At 32.9% G+C, this 16551-nt stretch overlaps 1 protein-coding gene across 1 annotated transcript; it reads left to right on the top strand.

Moving 5' to 3' along the window:
* The first annotated feature begins 14209 nt into the window (after window positions 1–14209).
* Window positions 14210–15217, top strand: LOC147396819 (zinc finger protein GIS-like). The gene has a single exon (XM_086451201.1). It carries the CDS (start codon window positions 14367–14369, stop codon window positions 15039–15041), a length of 675 nt encoding a protein of 224 aa, XP_086307327.1. The 5' UTR covers window positions 14210–14366; the 3' UTR covers window positions 15042–15217.
* The last annotated feature ends 1334 nt before the right edge of the window (window positions 15218–16551 follow it).

Below are 16551 nucleotides of genomic sequence, written 5' to 3'. Positions count from 1 at the left end.
GGGTTAAGGTCTCAGAAGATTGATTTTCTAACTCGATTGGAGAGGATAATTCAAAAACTCACCAATGTGGCATGTGCAAAGAGACGTAGATTTTTTTTTTTTTTTTTTTGCATCGGGATACAAACCTGCACATCTCCATTAACATGTGTAGTTGTGTATCCCAAGGCAAAAAATCTACAATTCTTTGCACATGACACGTCAGTGAGTTTTTGAGTTATTATGACAGGTTAAGTTATAAAATCAGCACTAGGAAAAAAAATCCAATGGTTCTGTGCACACTGCCATGTCACTAAATGTCTTTTTTGAGTCATATTAGCATTTTTCATAAAATAATTATTCATGTGATAGAACATAAATGCTTTCTAATAAAAATATGTAACAAAACAAAAATGTCCATTATTTGAAAGTGTGAAATACACATTTTATTCCCTTCACGACACAACAATATTTTAAGTACATACAAATCAATTTCTAAGATATATGCATCTTTTCAGAGAGCCTAACACATCATAGTTAAGTTGCGTTGGCAAGTTTGACTAAGTCGCATTGGCTGTTGGGGGATAAGTTTGACTAAGTTAACATAGGCTGCGTGCCAAAAACAGCTTGGTTTAGGAGTGATGTGTTTTAAACTCCAACCACAATTTACCAAGTAGACATCATTCTTGATCCTGATTCTTAAAAGATAATCTATCTTACGCACGTAGCATAATCAATCGACATCCTAATATGATAGGTTTGGAAATCGTAGATTTGCTCTACTTAGGTTTTGTATCCCAAGAAAAAGCAAAGGAGAGTAGATCTACGATTCCCAAGCCAATCATGTTAGGGGTGTGGATTGAGTATGCCACGTGGGTAAGTTAGATTATCACGACTCAAGTTAAAACTAAGTCAAGCAAAACTTTAGCTATAATGCAAGTCAAAAGTAAAATTAAATAGTTAATTTCTCACAACAAAAAAAAAATCTCCAACATCATTGTGTGGCATCCATTACATCTTCTTGTTCAACTCTTCCACCACACAACATAGATCAAACATCCTTTATTCAAATTTTAATAGTGTGGGCTTTGTGTAAGTACTTGGGTTGTTATCTATCATAGTCAAAATATTAATGAAACCGTTGGATTCATATGGTGCGACCCACATGTAGAGATGCTTCCACAATGAAAACAACACCTCTCATTTTTGGCCTTAAAACCTTCAATCTGTTTTCCTCACATTCGAGATGCCTTTTGTGGTCCTCTTACACTTTGTTCCCACACCAACATCTACCCTTTTAAGAGTTGAACATCTAACTGTTATATATGGGAAATGTTCAGCAACAAACATTTTGGCAAAACATGGGTTAGAGGTTTTGGAATGAGCTGATTTTTGGTGAGGATGATCTCTACGGTGAGGAGATCATCATCACCAAAAATAAGCCCATTCCAAAACTTCTAACCCCATCAAAACTGATTTACAAAAAATGGACGGTCCACGATTTTTCAACTTGTAAACTGGGGCTAGAAGTTTTGGAATAGGCTGATTTTTGGTGAGGATGATCTCCTCACCGTAGAGAACATCCTCACCAAAAATCAGCCCATTCCAAGACCTCTAACCCATGTTTTGAAAAATGTTTTGCCAAAATGTTTGTTGCTGAACGCCCCCGTTATATATATGTATATAACTCGATGACTCGATCTAGTGTCTGCTGGTTAGAATTGATTTGGTGATTTCTCATGAGTTGACTCAACAAGTTAAACAATGCATTCAAGTTAGTTGAATGTCACATAGATTTGGGCTTAGATCCATATCTCAGTGACTTTGACACATTGCAAATTGACTATGGGGTGGTGGGTTCAAGTCCAGCTAACCCTTTAAAAAAGTGTCACATCGAAATCAATACATAACTCTTGATTTTATATATATAATTAAAAGATTTCAATATGACTAAAGCTCAAGTGACCACAAGATTGTACCTTATTTCGCACATGTTGACACAAACCGTAAATGCTTTTCATGAAGATACGAGTCAAAAAGTATCTATAGTTCCTACATACTTTCACGTGATATGCGATATGAGGTACAATCTTGAGGTCACCCCAGCACTACTATTTCAGCATTGCCATGGACATAGGCAATCTTGCTCATCCACATAAATTATGTGTCATTCTCCTTCCTTTGATTTGCATTATATATTTTTTGATTGTTACCATTACTTCCCTCACCTACTTTTCTACAAATTAACCTAAGATCCATTGGTAATAATAATTAAGATTAAATATATTAAAAATTAAAATAATGCTGAAGTGACCCCAAATATTGACCACATTTCACACTTTACTGTGTGGAGGTGTGTACGAACAATAAATGTTTTTCATCGAAATCGATACAAATGAAAAGCGTCTATGATTGTGAGCACCTCTACATTAAAAAGTGTGAAATAAAGTCAATCTAGGGGTCACTCCAGCACGACTCTAAAAATTAGGGTGCTATATACAAACACCCCCTCTCCAACATTTTACTGAATGTTTGAGACATCACCATGAATTCAAACTGGTGATATACGGACACTTGAACTTGGTCTACAATAGAAAACTAATACAAAATGATAAAAATACCCTCATTTGCAATATCAAATAAAAAAATAAAAAAACAAAAAAACTTTGACTTGATGTACAGCTATTAATGAAGTCATTGTTCCAAGTCAAGTCAACTCATGGAGTTATGACTACATAGTCCATTGTATCATATACAGTAGATATGTTGATTTTTTTAATCCCACCTATGGTTGAAATTTGATATTGTCCTAACCTTATGCATGGTTTGCTTACGTCCACGTATTCCCCTTCGTCTTTTTCTCTTCTTCTAAATATCTCATCTAACATTAAATTCGCTTAGTATTGTTGTGCCCAAAGAATCCAAGAAATTTATGCCAAAATCCTTTATCTACAATATCCAAATCTACCTCATGTCGTCCACAAATCAGAACTCATGTCACAATTACACAGATGGGCATCGGAACAGTGTCAACACTAGTTCGAAAAGAAACATCGCAATCAAACCACCTAATGGGAACATAAATAGGAAAGATGCGCGACAACAACCACTCACGAGCCATCAAAAAGAGTTAATGAGAGGAGATCAAGTGAATGAATAATGGCATGTTCAGAGCCAAGCCAGAATAAAAGAAAACCAAATTAAGAGAATTAGGGTTTCTAAAGATGGTAACTCTTAGGTAGTTGAGAATAAGGACATTTAGTAATAGTGGCACCAAGAGGTTTAAAATCAAATTTAATATTTTGGTCCCCCACACACATACTTACACTGACTTTATGTAGGGGGTTCTATGAATGAAGGGTGGTTGTTTAGGGTAAGATCATAGATGTGAGGGTGTTAGCAGGTCATGTTGGTGTGGGCCCATTCTGGTTCATGCCACCTCATAACGGGTACTTTTACTTGAACAAGATTGTGAATCCTACAATCTATAGTTGACTAATTTTACCCAACACCCTATAAATCATTTTCTTTCATTCAATTATTCCTTATAAAGCTATGTCTTCTGTTATTGCATTTGTATTTGCAAATACCTAATAATGTTCCATATCTTATAAATTAGCTATAGATTAATGAATTAGATCCCATGCTTTAATTTTGTGAGAATAGCAAAATGTGGGACCCAATAATACTTAGTTCAATCTACTTTTTAGTGGATATATGCAACCAAAATTCACCTTGATTCATGATTTCCATCCATTGGATTCCATCATTATGAATGTAAAAAGGGTCAAACTTATCAGGTGCCTAGATTAGAAGAAACCACATTGAAAGAGTAAATAAAAGTACCTCGGTGCACCTTAGCTTTCAATGGATCGGATGTAACATCATTAGCAATTATCGCCATCACAATATAATACCCATTTGAAAAGCTAACAACGAGGCCTATGATGGGCAATGTCGGACAATTTACGACATGAAATTATTTTGAGGAGTCAAATTTCAATTCGAGTTTGTACTATATTTTGTAAATTTTCCATCTAATATATGTACTATAATCATTTTAGAATTTTTGGAATTAAATTCAATTGGGAATTTTACTATTTTAGAATTTTTTTTTTTTTTAATTTTTAGTTAAAAGTCAGTTGTTATAAGAAATAGAATTGGATTCAAAGTTTAAAAGTATACTTAAACCATTAAATTATCAATTGCATTGCAACACTTTTAAAGAATAACTTCTCTTATTGGATCTGTCGTTGTTTGTGGAACCTGATAATACTGATCAACAAGGAGGTACTGTAAAACCCTAGTTAGATTTCCTAGGATATTTATATTTCTCGTTTTTTGGTGAAATGGTGTAACCTATAACTACGAGTTTTCTCTTCATAATGAAACCGGTGTTATCCATAGACGTACCTCAATCTTGAGGAAATCATGTAAAATCTTTGTGTTTCTTTGTATAATTGCATCTTGTCTAATATTTTATCTTTCGATTCGTTATCTTATTTCGATTGTGCCTGTTTTCTTAACAACATCATCTTGTGGACTCAAGGGTTTTATCATCAAAATTAAAGAGATGAAAAATAAATAATAATAAAAAATTTGTTTCCCACTGTTAGAATTTAAAGTGGGTCCACCAATGGATGCAAATGAGTTAAAGCCCAAGGTGTTAGATGAAAAAGGACAGGACAGTGACTAGTCTTGGAGTGGCAAAGGGGGTAGAATTATGATGGATCTGTACAGTTAGGGCCCGGAATTATGGCAAAATGGGCCAACCATGCACCCAATAAAGCACTGTTTCTCTCTGTTGCTGTTGCAGATAGACTACACCTATTTTCATTAAATTACTGTTTCAGCTAAAATCGACTATTATGATACCTCCTGCACCCTCAACTTAAATTAACAGCACACTAGTGCAGTGCAGATATTCCTGTACTCTAGAAGTTGGGTGTTCTCACCTAACACCATATCTGCTCTTTTGACACGTGGCATTTTATTAAATTTTTTTTGAAGGATTGGGTTGTGAAGGAACATCTGTTGATTGGTGATCTGCTTGAATCAAATGGTTATAAAATGTACTTTTTTTTAGTAACGGTCAAAAAGGGTAAGAGATGATTGGAAACAAGGAAAAGAAGTTGACAGATATGTCCCCATTTTCTCTATAATTATGATAAATTGGTTAGTTTTAATGGATGTGAGTCTCCACTCCCCACCCATATACCATTATAAATTATCTCAAAATTGATGTAGTTTTAAAATCAGTAAGAGATATGAAACGCTATCTCTTTACATTGCAAAAATTAATTACAAAATTCTGAAAAAGACTTTTAAGTACTAATTGTTAAAGCTTACTCTGCCAAAAGAAATTATAAAATTATCTTTCTATAAAAAAATTTAAAAAAAAAAAATGCCTAAAAGTCCATTGAAATGACTTTAAAATGTAATTTTGAAGGTTTGAATTGCTAAATAACACTTCAATCCAAACAAAATGATGATATTAAATTTTAAAATGTTATTCAAAAAAAAGTATTTCACTACGTAAAAAAGGGGTAAATTCGACGGACCTTGGCATCGAATTTACCCCCATTTCATGTAATGTTTAACCTAATCAAAAGCTTTGAAAATGGACGGACGGTTGAGTTAATTCCTTAATGTATTCAGCTCCCCAAATACTAAAATTATCCAACGTCATCCCAATTTGATGTCTAAATTAGATCATATTCCTAAATTTCAAAAATGATAATTTATGTTATGCGGCCAGCAAAAGATAGGAAAAGAGATCCCTAACACTTTTACCCTTGTTTAACCAAATAACCTAACCCTAATCTCTGAGCCAAGAACAACAAAAGAATCATTATTTGGAGTGATCATTTATGATCTTGAATTCAATGAATGTTGACGACTCCGAAACAAAATAATTTGGAGACGAAAATTCACACATCTACCAAATGACCATGCAGAACTTGGATTGAGGTTTTCATTTGGATCACATGGACTTTCACATTGGTCCTAATGACACCTCAACCTTTTTGGGTTTACGGCTTAGATTAAGTATAGAAAATTTAAAAATTATATATTTTCTTCTCCTTATCAAAGGCTTTGAAAATGAATGGCCACTAAACTCTTAAATTTTATTTGCGTTGAAAAAATATTATAAAAAAATATCTTTTTTCATTTATTTTTTAGCCAGGAATTCCTAAAATTTGGCATTAAACCAATTATGCTTGTTAGGGGTGGAATGCTTAGGGTTTTAGATTCAAGCAGTTCGTTGCTACACGATCAATCAAGCTAAGCAGAAAAGCAGCAATTAATACTACGGTTTCGCTTAGTCATGCAACGGGTACCCCTCCCTACATCACGACACGCTCTCATTGTAGCTTCCCTAAGGGCATAAACTCAAGCTCATGTAGCTAACTATCAATTTTTATCTCAAATCTGATGAAACACATTTTTTATATTATATAGATCACAGAAAGTATCCACCTAACTATATTATACATCCAGATTGCACCTAATCTTTTTTTTGGGTGCCACGTGGATGTGAGATCCATATAAATAGTTGGTCTTTCATTCCATACAAGCCAATCTCATACATACATACCCTACATACATTTTTTTTTATAACTTCCCTACAACATACATAAAATATCCAATTAATTGATATCAAAATGGAATCATAATTGATTGTCTTGAGTTAAGAGTCTGCAAATAAACATATTTTTTTAATATATATAAATAAAAAATAAAAAAAAAGTAATTCAATAATGTTGGCAAAAATACATAGATGTAAAAATTCCACAAGAATGTGATAATTAAGAAGACAAGTCATTTCAAAAGTAATATAAGAAATAGATTCATTTACTACAATAATTACATCCTAAAGATCAAAGTACCTTTATGCTTTCTTTACACCCTAAAAATCAAACTTTATCTTTTTATCACTAAAAATCAACCCAAACTTGATCTTCCCTGCATCTTTTCTTCCACACATCTCTTCTTCTTTTAACCCAAAAAAATCAACCCAAACTCTCATCTCTTTTAACAAATGTTCATTTTCTTGCGTCTTTTAATTTACCTAAGTTTTTCAAAGGTAATTGCAATAGATTCTGACTGTTTATGATGATAAATGACAAATGGATAATATACTCACGATTTCGGAGATTTAGATCTAATTTTCTATCTATTGCTTCTAACAATGAATGAGAAATGGAGAACGAAATACTCATAATTATTGAAGACTTAGTTGTAAGAGTGTCTATTTTTTTCATTATAAGATATTTTTTTGGGGTATTTCAAGAACATCTATCCAGTCTCGAATCGAAATTTTTTTTTTTTTTTGAAGTATTGAGATAAATGATTGCAATGTCGAAATCAACATTTTGAAGTGTTAATCTCGATGCTTGAAGCATTGATCTTGATGATTGGTTGAAACAGGTCAATCTCTATGTTTTAACCATATTCTCATGTTCTATAAATCCAAATATGTCCATCGACATTGAGATCAATGTTTGAACTTCAGTCATTGTTATTGATAATTAGAACATTGATCTCGACATTTGAAGAATAGATCTAAATGCTTCAAAAGTAGATTTCAACGATTCAAATGTCAATATCAACAATTTGATTAATTTATTCTTGTGTTCTAAGTCTACAATCAAGCCGGGGGGGCGAGGAAGAGAGAACGGGCATTTTTTTTCTTTATCATAGACATGTTTTTTTTGGGTATTTTGGGATCCATCCAATGTGGAGCTACAAAAGTCGATCTCATTGATCTTGGCACTTCAATTTTTTATTCTTTTTTTACTTTTCAACGTTGACATTGGATAGATCTTTTCAAAATACCCAAAATGAATGTACTATAATAACGAATAATCGAATCAAACATTACAACAAAACCTTTAAAGTATGTGTTGACTTAAGTCTCACGTCATCCAGTTCATATCTCCAGGTGTTTTGGCCTAGTCCAGCACATACTTAATGGGGCGTGTAGAGTTTAGTCCCACATCGGACACTCATTGCCTCTGTCTTTCTCCTTATAAGCTCTTAGGCCTATCCACTCATAGCCAATTGGTTTTGGAGTTGGACCCCCAAATTTATCAATATGATTTCTTTGTTCGTCATCATTGTCATAAATTATCAAGAAAAAATCAAAAGTTACATCTAAATCTTTGAAGTTATGATTATTTCATTCTTCATTCTTCATTCTTCATTCGTCATTCATCACCCCAAATCGTTGGAATGTGTGAACTCATTTCCTTGATCGAAGTGTTATAATGGGAGAAAAAGAGATGGCAAGTGAGATGAAAACAGAAAGTATTTCTTTGTTCTTTTGTTTTCTTTTATATCTTTTAATACACTAATATTCAAATATCTTCACGCAGTCAAATTTAATGTTATTATCCTAATTCTAGAATCGTTTTTTGATATTTGAATTGATAGAATCAAAAGTATATATATATATATATACACACCACAAAACTATAGTTACAACACTTTTGTGGGGTGTAAAGATTAAGATAAAGGAATAAGGTCCACACAATTTTATTGTCATTCCTTCTCTTGTCTTTTCAATTTTATTGTCTTTCATTTCCTCCCACCCTTTCTCATTAATAATTCTCAAACTTTACTATATTTTCCTCTTTAAGCTCAAAGAGAAAGTCAGTACAATAGAAGCAAACTCTAGTCATTTTATAAAATAAGTGGTAATAAACTAATATGCAAAACTGACGCTCTTGATGTGGCAGTGCACAAAATCATAGATCTTTTTCTTCGAGATACAAAGGAAAAAAAGATTTATGGGCTTGTGCACTACCACGCGAGGAGCGTCACTCAAGAGCATCGATTTTTGCGAGTCAATTTATCATTAGTCTTATAAAATAGGTTCAAATTTTGAATATATTTATATGAATAATGATGAATGCACGCAGTTTTGCTACGCAGCTGATGTGGAAGGACACAAAATCACAAATCTTTTTCTTGTGTATCCTGAAGAAAAAGATCTATGATTCTGTGTTCTTGTCATATCAGCCACGTACCAAAACCGTGTGCATTCATCACGACTCTGTTTATGTCCAACTGATTTATACACTCTAGATTGTTCCTTTTATAGTATACATGGCTTATGTAAACGAGGCACGGGGATAACATTTTATTGATGCCATTGGCGCCCTGATAATCCATAATAGGAAATGATGTAATCCTTCATTCCTCCTTTCGTTTTGGTGTGTTTTCATTTTCTTTCGCTTCAATTTCAAATTAATTAATGGATCATATTACCAAAAATATCCATACATATTAAACATCATTGATTAAGATGAAATGTGATGGGACATATGTATATAGGGGGCGGTTCAAGGGCCATATGTAAAAATATATGAAAAAACAATGGTTTTTCAAAATATGGGTTAGAGGTTTTGGAATGAGCTGATTTTTTGCAAGGATGACCACTATGATAAGAAGATCATCCTCACAAAAAATCAGCTCAATCAGAAACTTCTAAATCCATCAAAAGTGATTTACAAATTATTGACAAAAATTGATAAAAAATCGACGGTCCACATTCTAAATCACTTTTAATGAGGTTAGAAGTTTCAGATTGGACTGATTTTTTTTTTTCAGATGATCTTCCCATCATAGAGATCATCCTCACAAAAAATCAGCTCAATCCAAAATTTCTAACCCATATTTTAAAATTTTATTAATGTTACATTGTTTTTACATATATTTTCTCATATGTCCCTTGAACCTGACCTTATTATATATGTGATTATATACGTATAAGTGATGTACTTGTTACCCCACCCCACTTGTGGTCGTGTAATTCTCTCTCTTTCACTCCTTCAAAGGTACTGTAATCTGATGAACATGTTTTAGGACCACTTTGCACAACATATCTGCAAAAATATATATAAAACAACCAACAGCTATAAAGAACCATCACGCCAGCTACAGGTACCTCACTGCAGAGAGAGAAAGAGAGAGATTTTGCAACTTGATTTTGACTGATAGATCAAGTTGAGTTTAAATAAGAGTCGTGCTGGGTTACACATACGGAGACACAAAGGTGACAAAATGATGTGGTGTCATGCTTTTCCGTAAGATATGAGTAAAAAGCATCTACGGTTATGGGCACGCCACCACATCATTTTTATCACCTTTGTGCCTCCCTTTGTATCATTCCAGCATTTTCCTTTAAATAATGATGAGAGCTAGTTTCCGACTTCCTCCCTAGATAATATGTCATCTTTGCAATGGCTCACTTTATTTTAAGAAAGAGTTGTGAGGAGTGGCCACAATTCACACTTTACTGACGTGACCATAGATGATTTTCATCAAGATACTAAAGAATAATATTTAGGATTCTCTACCCATCTCCACATCAGTAAAGTGCGAATTGAGGTCATTCCAACACAACTCTTCCTTAAAATAAAGTGAGCCATTACAACAATTACTCATTATCTAAGGAGGAAGTCAAAACTACCTATCACCTTTATTTAAAGAACCATGCTGGATTGAACTCAAGATTGTACCTTAAATCTCACTTTCTTATCCACATCACGAAAGTGATATATGAGGTACTATCTTTAGATAACTTCACCACTATTCTTAGAATGGTGATAATCTAACTTAGGCAAGAAGAGTAGATCTATGATTTCTGAGCCTGTCATATCAGGGGTATTGATTGAGTATGCCAAAAGCCTAAGTCAGATTATCACGACTCTTATTCTTATTTAAACTCAATCTATCACTCAAAATCAAGTTGCTAGATCTCTCTCTCTCTCTCCCATCTATGGTTCCGTACAACCCCCACATCAGCAAAGTGTGAATTGAGGTCACTCCAACATCATAAAAACGGAGTTGCCTTCTTTGATTTTTGAATTATCTATGGTTCTGTACATACATCCCCGTCAATAATGTAAGAATCGTGTCAATTTTAATATTACTTCGGCATTTTCCTAATGGGTTTGATTACAATAATCCTTGTGGGTATTTATACAAAGAAATAATACATAGAAATCTAGCGAGAGGTGAATTTTATCTCTAATTGATCTGACGAATTCTAATACAAGTCTAATATTTATAAAATAATGATTTGATGTATCATAATACGTCATATTACATTGCATCCTATAATATTCTAATGGGACCAAGTAGTTGCACACAGCTAGTAGCTGGTTGCACACCAACCTTAAAAAATAACTTATTTTTTATAACCTCTATTTGAATTTACTAATTACACTTCATTATCCATAATGTTAAGATTTAGGGTTATTCACCCTCTCTGGACTTTGTCATCTCAGTTCATGTAATTTATAAATATGCTTATTCTATGACCAAATGTTTCTTTAAAAAATTATTGAACAATCGATAATTTATTTTTAATAATTTATGTGAGCATGGTTGAAGAAGAACGAAAAATAAAAAAATAAATGAGTGCAATATTTTTATTTTGAGTGCAATCATCCAAATGGAGCTCATAGAGAAATTTTTAAGTGATGGAGTGCAATTCTTAGTGGGTTTTGTGCAAGTGCAACTAGTTGGTCCCTATTCTAATAATTCTTGGGGACTTGTTACAAGGCACATCTTATCAAGTGGCTAAAAATTACTGATCAAATGATTACTTTTGGTTGTAGACCCAACATTTATTGGACATTATGGCTATGTGTGCACCTCCACATCAGCAATGTGAGAATCGATGTCGATTTTAATGTTACTCCAGCGCGACTCAACCAATTAATTAATCAGAAGGTCCTGTCATTTATCAGGTAGTAAGAATTTCTAATAGTTTTCATGAAAATAGCAAATGGATAGATTTTCAAATTTTGAAATATTTAAAATATTCTATATCTTAATAAATCTTTACCTTCCCAAAATATCCTCTCACCTATTTTCACTTAAGTTTTTGAATGGCCATTGCAATTCATTATGATTTGTGATGGGAAATGACATACTTAAATTTTGAAGATTTAGACAGAACTTTCAAACTATTCCAAGAGTTTACCATCATAATTTATGCATTTCAGTTATTTCGGTAACATCTATCATGTAGAGAGCTCGAAACTTGAAAAACCCAAAGCTTCAAGCTCAGGACTTGAAATTAAAGCGAGGTCATCAATCGGTGAAACGTCGATCTTACTAAATATATTTTCATGAAATTTCAGAAATGCATTAATAATAATTAAGAAATGAGCATTCAAATAAAAAATTATACTTTGCTTGTAATTATCCAACTCCAATTTTAATTAAACCATAATTATTGATCTGAATATCTATTGTGCTATTATTATATGGAATATTTCTCATATTTCATGAAGATATATATAATAGTGAGCTTGATCCTTAAAAAAAATAGCAAGAGTCAATATTGATGCTTTAAAACAATGAGCTCGTCGCTTGGTAAAGCATCGGGCATTTCAATGAATAGATTTTCGCAAAGTACCTGAAATACATATGTAGTAATAGTGAAACAGATATTTGGATCAAAAGTTATAATTTGATTAAGATTGTCCAACTTCAACCTTAATTAGAATGTAACTTTTGATCTAAATATTCATTTTGCTAGTATGACATAAGCATATCTAGTACTTCGTGAAGATCTATCAAATTCTTAATGCTTGTTTATTTTGCAAGTGACGGGCTCATCATTAGATAGATCTTCACAAATATAGATAATAGTAAAAATGATGCTCGGATCAAAGTTATGCTCTGATCAAGCATGTGGTTGGATAATTAATCTAGATGTGACATTTGAATTGAGCTTCTATTTCTCTTTATAATATATGCATTTTGGATATTCATGAACATCTATCTAGTGGAGAGCTTAGTGCTTTTCCAAGAGACAAGCTCACCACTTTAAAACATTGAGTTCAAATATTTTTAAGCACTAAACTCAATGCTTTCTGATTTTTTAAGCATTGAATTTACATTAGATAGATCTTCATAAAATATATGAAGTGAATGTATAATAATAAAGAAATTGATACTTGAATCAAAAGTTGCATCTAAATCTTTGAAATTGTGAATATAACGTTTTTCATTTGTCATTTAACATCATAGATTGTTCGAATGAATCACAATCGCTGTAAAAAAAAAGGTTAAAAATATTAGAAAGGGTATTTTTGAGTTTTCATAACTTTTCTTGAGGTAAGGGGTGCAAATAAAAAGAGAAAGTTTACTAACTAAATTATTAAGTTACCACCCAAATAATTAAGGACGGGATTTATAAAGAAAACCCTATTTTAGGGTTCTTTAAGTAATTTTCACAAAGTCCGGACTTGGATGATGGGATCATGCGTCTTTTGCCTATTTGCCTCTTCATTTGACCTCAAATTCGTCTGAAGAAAATTTTGATTTATACTAACCTTGAATTGACATTTTTCTAATTACGGGGACAACTTTCCTATCGTAATGAGATTTAAGGGCGACTCATGCAATTTAATTTGATGAATTATATATTTCTATGAATCATAGTTTTAAAACTCGAAAATTCAACTTGATTGGGATGTCCACTCAAAACTTGCCTCGATTCTCACAAGTTAAAAGAAAATTTATTTAATATATAAATATTTAGAATATAATTTTTAACTTTTACAAAAATAATAAATATGCAGAATTGGTGAAGAAGATTCGGCTAACGACGATCACTTTTGCATCTTGCTTTTTTGAATGATTACCTTGCTTGTTTGAGATCCATCGGGAGTGAATTCTATGTAATAGAGGATTTAAATATTATTCATTAAGAGCTAATGAGAATAATTTATGAGGATGTAATTTGTAATTATTCTCGGAGTTAAATTTTAATAAAAGAATCGGGGCATTCAATCTCAGCTTATCAATAAATAAATAAAACAAATACTCAGATCAATCTTGTATTTAGGTTAATGTATTTTTTTCTAGCTGACTTTGATGAATTGTCAAATTAAATTAATGAATTGGTTCCTTCAAGTTTAGGGGCCGAATCGCCTCAAAATCCAATCAAGTCAAGTCAACTCATTCGAGTTTCGAAACTGCATCTCTTAGAAAGAAAGAAAGAAAAAAAAACTACACTGTACTAATTCCTAAAAGTTAAGTACTGATATCTGGGAAAATCTATGTTTTTCAATTATTTTTTATCTCAACCGTCTGTTTGATGGAACATTGTTGGTACTTTTACAAGTTAATAAAAGAGTTGAGAAGCTAAGTGCCTACACCACCTCATGTGGCCTTGTCAGGTCTTACTCTCACGTGGGGTCTCACCATGAATCCTCCAAAGATCGGACCCTCTTAATAGACCCACCAAATTAAACACCCCCTCTATCACAACCCTAAAAAACACAAACCTCCCCCTCTTCTTCCCTCCTCAAACCCCTACAAACTGATCATATACACTCCATCCTCCAAACACTACAACTCAAATGGACAATAATAACCAAAGAGAAACTCATGACTTCATGAACGTGCACACCTTCTCTCAATTACCCTTCAAACGCCCGTCGTCAACGTCAACGTCTGTTAAAGAGAAAGGCGGGATACGACTCTTTGGCATCGAATTCAACGGAGACGTTAGTGTTACCGATGACTTAGACACGTGCGAGAGTAGAGCGTGCCAGGATGAACTCAAAGATAACCATAATGTCGAGGGTAGTCGAAAGTTCGAGTGCCATTACTGCTGCCGAAGTTTCCCGACCTCTCAAGCTTTAGGTGGTCACCAAAACGCGCACAAGCGCGAGCGCCAACATGCCAAGCGTGCACAACTACAGTCAGCCATGGCACAAAATAGCATCCCTTATGGGATGATGAATTATCGATTTGGTTCCACACCCAACACACATAATACAACAATGGCTTACCCATCTTGGACTAACAGTAACTACAACTCATTGTATCGGAACCAAATGGCATATACTCAGCCGTCGATTACTGGGAACCCGTTGGCTATGTGGCGAATTCCAGCCGTTCAAAGCAACCAGGGTTTTAATAGGGATCGTATGTTACTTCCATTGCCATCTTCGACTTCTTCATCTTCGTTTGTAGCCAGTAATTTGAAGCCAAACATTCAAGAGCATGTGAGTTTGGATCTGAGTCTATAATTTGTTTGATTTTCTTATAAAAATAAGTCTCAGATTTTCTGATCAAATACTTGCTTTGTTTTGGGTATTAGCTTTTTTTCTACAAATGAGGCAATCCTAAGCATACCCACTAATGTGTATTGGTTTAACTATTTTTTATTTGTTATATTAGGTCCACAATTATTGGCTTTATCTTGAACAATATTCTAAGTAGGGATCCCAAAATCAAGCGATACATGCAATGAAAAACCATCAATAAAACGCAAAATTTATATGATTTGGCTAAGCCTACATAGGGATTTGAGAGGTCTTCACTATTTTTCAAAATGATTATAGTTCTAATTTATATAACTGTAGATTTTCCAAACCCAAATTATCATCTGTTCTTTAATTCAAATATACCTATTAGAGTATTAGACTCTACCATGTGCCCCTAAGGCAGTAAGTTGGGTATTTGATTAGTACCTATTGGGACCATTTTAAATCTCGACAATGAGATGGATTCATATCATGCCTCAGACTTCACACCATATCCCAAGATAAATGAGATGACTCTGATAGGGGCGGAGCCAGGATTTTGCCCACTTAGAGACAACTAAGAGTGGAAATTTTTGTTTGGGGGCAATGAAGGATGGAAACAAAAAATTGTGAGGACAATTCCAGTGATTTTTTTATCCATCTATGTTATATGTCACAATAGCCCGTAAAACCTTGTACACTTGAAAATTTCTTGTGGGGGCAAATGCCCGTACTGAATATGCCCCAAGACTCAAATTATATTTTTAAAAATCTCAGCCGAGTCAATTGGGATTATGATTAAAATAATCAACCTTTTTTAGAATTTAAATATTTATTATATAAATAAATTGAAACATGATTTTATAACTAAACATCTTCTCATTTACCTTCTTTTATTAACAAAAATTATAATTATTTTCATATTTAAATTAAGTTAAACGGTTTATATCTAGTCTAAGACAAATTGACTAGTTTGAGACAATGCAGTCTAGTCCGTGGGTGAGATAAGACGTGAAACCATGATCAGGACCTTAATTCACGATTATTTAATCTAAAACACATCTTCGGTTTGGTTATGAGTTTTTAAATCTTCTATACAGGATACTTCATTAAATTTGAAAGGTCAAAAAGAAATCACATCATCATGGGTGATATAGAGCATACAATGGGACAATTGTACCCATTTTATTTTCCAATTACTATGATTTGTAAAAAAAAAAATGGGTACAATTGGGCTTTCCACTATTTCAACTATTTAGAAACAAGACCAAATAAATGTACAACAAAGAAGAAAAACGTCTTAACTTTAATTACTTATTTATGAGGTATCTTTTTATGATTTATTTAAAATTTATTGATAATTTGCTAAGAGTACATGTATTATTAATTCTTGAATTAAAGAATATATTTTAATAAGTATCAATTAGGATTAGATTAATATCAACTAAGGTTTAGTTATTTTTCTAATGCCACACCAATTTGTCATTAATAACATATTAATTTACAAAATTAA

Source organism: Akebia trifoliata, chromosome 8 (genome assembly GCF_017979445.1).
Source record: "Akebia trifoliata isolate Shusen 1 chromosome 8, ASM1797944v1, whole genome shotgun sequence".
Classification (NCBI taxonomy): domain Eukaryota; kingdom Viridiplantae; phylum Streptophyta; class Magnoliopsida; order Ranunculales; family Lardizabalaceae; genus Akebia; species Akebia trifoliata.
This window is presented reverse-complemented; position numbering and strand designations above follow the sequence as displayed.